This window comes from Penaeus vannamei, chromosome 11, assembly GCF_042767895.1.
Source record: "Penaeus vannamei isolate JL-2024 chromosome 11, ASM4276789v1, whole genome shotgun sequence".
Taxonomy (NCBI): Eukaryota; Metazoa; Arthropoda; class Malacostraca; order Decapoda; family Penaeidae; genus Penaeus; species Penaeus vannamei.
This window is the reverse complement of record NC_091559.1, coordinates 13887815-13895540: the sequence shown is the minus strand read 5'-3', so window position 1 is coordinate 13895540 and position 7726 is coordinate 13887815. Positions and strand designations below refer to the sequence as shown.

General features: G+C 33.8%; 1 protein-coding gene across 1 annotated transcript in view; it reads left to right on the top strand.

Annotated features, from left to right (window-relative positions):
• Nucleotides 1-184: 184 nt before the first annotated feature.
• LOC113812675 (zinc finger MYM-type protein 3) overlaps nt 185-7726 on the top strand; it is a gene marked incomplete at its 5' end in the record, with an annotated part of 37524 nt that continues 29982 nt past the window's right edge. The window contains 7 exon segments of the mRNA XM_070127027.1: nt 185-399; nt 2333-2531; nt 3066-3220; nt 3461-3564; nt 3724-3995; nt 5422-5528; nt 6486-6518. Of these exon segments, the coding sequence (XP_069983128.1) occupies nt 185-399; nt 2333-2531; nt 3066-3220; nt 3461-3564; nt 3724-3995; nt 5422-5528; nt 6486-6518 (1085 nt within the window).

The window sequence follows — 7726 nt, the reverse complement described above, 5'->3', positions numbered from 1 at the left end:
AGTTTTGCCCCGGTTGCCTGAGTAAGAGGCGTCTGTTTTTCCCACTTTTTGTTTTGTAATGTCGGATTGATTGCCTCTTTTGGTTGGTGAATAGATATGTTATGGTTGCAAAGCATGAAATGTTAAAAATTACTGTTTTATATAATGTATTTACTGTGTTTATTTCCCTCTTTTCCCATCATAGCCTTGCACTTAAATGAAGTCGCTGGAAAGTGTCACACTTGCCAAGAGAGAGTGCGCATTCTCTTTATTGGAAAGTACTGCGTAAGATTTGGCTCTGACATCCATCAGTTTTGCTCAAACACATGCTTGGAGTGTTACAAGACCAAAATCAAAGTGTGCTGCTACTGCCAGAAGAACTTAGACAAGGTTGAGAAAGTTACCTCTACAGCGAATAAGGTGAGGAATCTTTTTTTGGATGTTTGGACTTGTTTTGCAAGAGATAGTAACATATGAGAAAATGAGTGAATCAATACTGCAGTTCAAAGAAGTTGATTTATCTATTTTGTGGTTAGTATCTGAAGAAAAAAAAAGAAATAATTTTTTTTTCAGATTTAAGGGGCCCGTCTGGTCTTTTTTCGGCATTTTTCGCCCATCTTGCTGAATATCAGTTAAATGTATTTTGAAGGAGTTCCTGGGCGCCTGCTCCCCTGAAAATTTCAAGGCCTGACCTTTGTTTTTTAGGTGGCAGCTGCCCTTTTTAATGTCGACCGAAATGTTAGTTTTTTACACAGTACCTAAGAAAATTGGCAATTGTGACGTAATGATTAGAGATAATAAAAAGATGAGATTATTTTCTGAGAGCTTATTAAATTTCATGGAAGATGAGACCAACCTTCATTTTTTTGGAATAATTTAAAAATCTGGTAAGCGTCCAAATAACAATAACAAAGAAATTTTTAACACTAATAGATAAACATGATATTCTGTATATATGGAGTAGTTTCTTTTCTTTATATTTTTATCATAAATAGTTTGATCTATGAGCAAAACTTTTCGTTATATCGTTCGTTTATGGCAGTTAGTGTGAAAGTTGGCCCTGTTTTTCCGTAGAGTTACAACATTAGCCCATCCGAAGAGAAAAAAAACAGAAAAAATGGGCCGATGAAAGCCCGAATCGCTTAGAAGGGGAAGTGTCGGACTCGAGAAAGATAATATTTTCGACCAGTATTAGACGTTTGTAAAACCCACTATTAGACGTTTGTAAAACCCCATTAGAACAACAGTAAAGGAAAATAATAGATAATTATATCATATACAAGTATTCCGTACATGATTTCATACGTAAAATGTAAACAAAAACAAAAAGGAAAAAGATCGCGATGTTTGGGTCCTTCACGTTGTTACTCATAGCACCCACATTTTCAGTCCGATTTTAACGTATCATGGCTCATTTTGTGGTTGAATAGTAGATCTATTACATGCTGCAATAAGGATTTGCAATATTTTCATGTGCTTCTTATAAAAGTGACATATATTTTCAAAATCACTTCATAGGGTGTCCAAATGGTCACTTTAGAATCCTTTTATCCAAGTTCTGTATTTTCAACATTGGGGTTTTCAGATTTTTCAGTTTTTTTTTACTATAATTAAAAAACTGTTTGGCCAATTTTGAAAAAAAAAAGACCACAGGGGTCAGGTTAGGGTCTAAATAAAAGGGTGTGTTTCGTCAAAATTCGCAAGAAAAAAAAAAAGATAGACGGTCCCCTTAAGTGGACTTTTGTGTAATTTATGGATTTAGAGAAATAGAAATATATAAAGGAAATTGGTGCCCTGTAATTGCACTTTTTAATGTAGTTTTGTTTTTGTGAATTTTTGTTATACATAGATGGCTTGACAAGCACATAATTACCAAAGAGTCACTTAGGAGACCCCAACTTACTTCCAGATTTCCCCATTCCTTCAGTGCTTTGAAAAAGATTTTTCTAATGGCCGTAATACCATTTTAAAAATTTTATTAGCAATAATGAAAGCAGCAACAAGTTTTAAATTGTTTTAAGAAAATCAAGGAAAATGGTAGAGACATGATATGAGGCAGAACAATTGATTGACTCCTTAGAAACAGTATTTGTAGAGCCATCAGTAACATGAAACTAAAATCATAGTGGATATGGCATTTATATCCCAGTGTCAATGGATTGAAAAAGGTAATTTTTAGGAAATTATGATGGTAACATCCTTAAGGAACCTGTAAAGAACTAGAGATTGCAAAAGAATACATGCTTTGAATATTAAAGTCAACAAATTAAAGATCTTCAAAACTTATGTAACTCCTCTCCCATATCCTAGTCTTTTTTATTTGATTCCTATACCTACTCTTCTCTAATTCTAGGAGTACTGCAGTACCAAATGCCTAAAGCGGACCCAGAGGAGGGACATCGGCCAACAAAACTACAGTGAAAACCTCCCTTGTACCGTATGCCAGACTCCAGGAGTGAACCGTTATGAGTTCCTTTTGAATGGTGAGCCGCACCAACTCTGCTCTGATCCCTGCCTGAACGTCTACAAATACGTGAATAAAGTAAAAGCTGGTAAGTACTTCAGGTGAAAGTAGGATGAGGAGGAAAATAATGTGGTGTAATTATGTTTCGTGATTTTAAGGTAAAAGGTGTTAAAAGTTTGGTGCTCTGCACATAAGAAATGTCAGTAGGTGGTACTACTTGTAGATGCAGACAGATAAGATGTATTATCACTATCATTTATTAATAGATTTCACCTATACATATAGTTCACCTAATTGAATATGCATAATATTCTTATGTATATTATGTTGATTCTGTTACCAAAAATGATTATACATAATCTTATTTGACTTACAACAAAAAAAGAAATTCATATATTAACTCAGCATATATATATATATATATATATATATATATATATATATATATATATATATATATATATATATATATATATATATATATATATACATATATAAATAGATAGATAGTTATGTATAGATATAGACATTTATACATATATATATATATATTTATATACATATACATATACATGTATATCTTTAGAAAGGAATTCACTATACACATGATTACCTGTTCCAGTTGCTTGCTGCCTGTGTTTTCGTGTAATGAATGCAGAGGAGGTATGCCATTACCTCTACCATGGTGGACATCAGTTAAGAGTCTTCTGCTCTGACTCCTGTGTGAATGTTTTCATCCTCTCGGCGCGAAAGATAGTTGTCTGTGACACGTGTAAGGTATGTTTGGGCTTATGCAAATGCACTAGAGGTGATGTTTGTATTCAGTTGAATTAAAGTTTGAAGTCTGAATGTGATATTTATTGAATTGAATATTTTCTGGAAAAGGAAACATTAACTTCCCTTTTTCATTTTGTGGTTGTAGATTGATTTGTTTTAATAATCTGGGTTTTACAGTGAATTACAGTTTGAAATTTTAGGGCATGATTTTCAATTGAATATTGTCTTTCTCTTTTTCAGGTTAAGAAATATAACTTTGATATGATACACAGACAGATTGATGAAGATTTCCTAGACTGTTTTTATTGCTCATTAAACTGTTTGAAATTTGACCAGAGACCAAGGTGAGTTTTAAGAAAACTGTCTTAAAATTTATAAAAAAAATGATTGAAGGAAGAAAACTGTAATGTATTGGAGTGGTTAGCTATGCTGGAAAAATAATTCGTTGTGACAAACATTTGGGCTTTTATCAATGTACATATTTATGTTCCATATGTTTTCAGAAAATCTGTGGCGAGTGGTACATCAACCACAGAAAATTCAACAAACACAACAACAACTACAACAAGCACCAGCTCTGACTCCTCGGTCACCTCGTGTAACATGTGTTCTGTTGTGGCCAAGGCACAATACCACATGGTCATGTCTGACAATACGCTGCGTAGCTTTTGCCGATACTCATGTGCGACAAAATTCAAGTCCATTTTTGGATTCCAAGTTGATGGAGTGCAGCCTACGAACAGGCAAACCACAGTCAAGTCAGGTACACTTATCAGTGAGTATTGGGTGCTGTAGAGAGTGGTTTTGTGCCTAGATTTGTTGCAGTGACAAGGGCCGCATTGCTGAAAAGCCTTTTTTCTCAGTCTTTAACCTTTTCACTTTTATGTGTGTTTATGAAGATGTGATAGGGACTAGTAACCTTAATGCCTACAATCACATGAAAAATTTGGCTTAGGGCCAGGTGAACATGCCATCACTAGAAAATCTCACTGTTATTTGACTCCTGTGTGAATGTTTTCATCTCCTCAGCATGAAAGATAGTAGTCTGTGACACATGCAAGTTATACTTGGGCTTATACAAATGCATTGGAGGTGACATTTGTATTCACCCTCTTGGAGGGTGATTAGACTCATTTGGTGTTTGGAAGGGCCTTTTTAAAAATTTTAATTGATGGAATGTAGTTTGCATGATTGGCTCATTGGTGACTTGGTACTTGTGGAGCCATCTATATGTAAAAACAATCACTAAATTTAATACACACAATGGGCAATGGCATGTATATACATGCCATGTCCAGTGGCTTGGGGTTAAAAATGACACAAATAGAAGAAAAAAATTACTTTTTATTATTCTTGCTCTGAGGTATAGATTACCTAGAGAGGTGATATTGAATCTGTGCAAGGAAAACATTCTATTATGAGGATAAAGCAAATCAAATGATAAATTTGGACATTAGAAGATGGCCAAAAAGCTAAAAACACATACTTAAAAAGAGAAAATAACTTTGTAAAGGGGAGGCATATAGGAGTATTCACATGCTCCTGTCCTACAAGCTGCTCACCCGTCAAAGTGGTTGCTTACATAAGCTAAATGCCTGTATTTTGGGCCATATGATTACTGTGAGGCAAGCAGATCCAAGGGTTAATGTAAACATTAGAATAAATGTAAACATTTTAGAATATTTCTATGTACAATATACATCATTATATTTCTTTGAAGATAATGTTATGTGTATGAGAATAAGTTACACGTGTGAATTATATGTATGACCACTCGGAAGGTAACATGTTTGTTTACATGGACACTATGTTTGCTGTCATGTTAGTGTGATAAAGTCCATTTGCATACAGATAGTTCATGTGGTAATGCATTTGTGATATTGTCTCTACATTTAGCTCTCTATATTGAGCTTAGAGTTCACAGACCTCAGTTTGAGAAATATATAAAGTATGAAGAACAAATGCTAAATTTAAGCATTTTCATGAAAGAAAGTATCTCAGTTATTTATGCCTTAGTTTGTCTTAAATCTAGTCTAAATTTTGGGGAGGGGAGTTCAATGAAAATCTTATTATCCCTTTTTTACATATTTATATTTCAATTGAGTATCTTCTAACTCTTTTTTATAAGGAATTGTTTACTATCATTGACTTGATATGCAATTTATTTATTATTATTTATATATATTTTTTAACTTCTACAGGACATAAACCATCTACTCCAGTAACCAGTGATGCTTCCCAGACAACAGACAGCATTAGCCAAGCCAAACAAAAGTCAGCCACTGATTCGGTGCAAGAGACATTGAATGTAAGTTCTTTTCTTTACCTTATTTTCCCACAAAATGCTACATACCATAAGATGTCCTCCCCTTATAACAAAAAAATTAATAGAAAATTAAATCATACAGGTTTACAGTCGAAAATTGTGTGCCAGTACATTGCAGTACTATTTTCTCTTGACCTCATGTCAGTCAGCAACTTTGTTAACAGTGGGTCAGAGTTTTTCACTACAGCTCGACTTCCATTCTCTTTTGCATACTCTGCTCCTTGTAGCTTAACACTAACTTAAGAGCATTTCTATTGGTGAGTTGCCTTTGTTAGTTACTGCCAAGGTTATTAGAAAAAGACTAGGGTAAAAAATACCAGAAAGTGGTGAAAGCTGTCTCAACTATCCATACAAAGTTAGTTCATGTTTGCCAGCTGTTCAGATGGAGGTGTTTTTGCAAAATGAGTTTCAGTGGGTCTGAAAATGAAGAAGAATCAGTATTACCCATATATATTTCACTTACAGAATAAAAGGAGACATTTGTTAAAAAGGATATATTAGATGTGTCATGCATGTAAGGGTAACTAAGCTTTTGACATTTTTTTTTTTTTTTTTAGGGAACATTGTATAGAAATACATAGCATTTATATTATACTTCTTAGAAATAAAGTGAAATTTGTTACTGTAGGAGTTAATTCTACATTTGTAGAATTGTTAAATGTTTTGATTTTTTTGTTTTTGTTTATATTTTGTGTCAGGCTCTGCCAGTACAGCAAATAATCATGACAAATTAAGTTTCATTCTGAATGGATCTGTCTGAAGAATATCTGGCTTTGGAGTATCATTTCATGAACTGGTAATTCTTGTCATAACATAGTTAGTGCATAGACTAGAACATAAGTATTAGGTTATATATCATAATAAAATTGTACTAGCAAAATGCCATAGTAAATTTGATATGTATGTGTGGAGAATAAAGGTTCTCTCTGTGTCCACCAGGGAAGTGCTCAGCCCAAGGCACAGCTTCCCCCCGTATGTATTACCGTGCAGTTCTGATTTCGTTTTTCTGTACTTTGATATCACTTTACCCCTGTGAAATGGAAAGAAACTGGAGATGATGCAATCAGGAGCTGTGATGGGAGGAAATTAGTAACCTCTAAGTTTATCCCAGTAAACTGCATGTCAGAAGACCTAATTACACAGTTACTGGTTAAGGTCAAAGCGCAGTAGTCAAGAACATGCAGAATAGTTGACACCCAGAGGTGTATTGTCTGCCAAGTAGTCTGTCTGGTACCTGACACCTGATCACTAAAATTGTTGCCCAGTGATTAGGTGGGGTAGTTCTTGACGTGATTAACATGTCACAGCAGAATAAAATATTGGCTTATGGCCAGTAACACAGGATTGTCACTTTGATTTGACAGTTTCTCCATTTGTCCCCAGTTTCTTTGGTATTTCAAGCATGACTTTGACACTTAATGATTTAAAAGGAAACATTTGAAAAAATGGAAAGTTTTCCATCAGTTTAGGTCCTGAAGGGTGCAGTGTATGTCATAATGTGATGCCACTTGCATAGCCATGGCATGATGATATACCATCTGCATTTAATGGGTTAATCAGGATAATTGATTGATCATTATTTAAGAAAACCATATAATTGCCGAGATATTATTATGTAGTTATGGTTATGATCAGGAAAGGGATAGTAAAAGCATCTGTGTGAAGGATTTTCCTTTTGTCTAGCATGTTTTTGGTTTTGTGTAGTTGGAGAATCTTAATGTTATTTTGAGAAGGATATTGTAATAATAACCTCTTGATGAAGTTTGGCATGTGCTTTTGAACATGAAAGTATTTTGTTCTTAATGATGATTTATTTAATTTGCATTTGATCATTGCACAAATGAGAATGTTTTTGTCCCACATATAGATTAGAGCAAAAGTTGATTGTTGGTTATTTTCTTTTATTTATGTTTTTGTGGCTGTGTCATAGATGTAAACCTAGATTAGGTAGATGATGATGATATTAATAGAAGCAGTATTATAGACTTATTGAAATTGGAATTCCTATGATATATGCATCTGTTGTTCAGTGTTTTTTGGATGTTTTCAAGAGTTTTCTGCCAATCAAAAAAAAGTAGATTTATAAAAAAAGCATGATTCAGAAAATATTACTAAGGAGTGAAGAGTCTTGTATATATTGGAACTTTTTTTTATATGCTCTGTCATCATAAAGTACATAC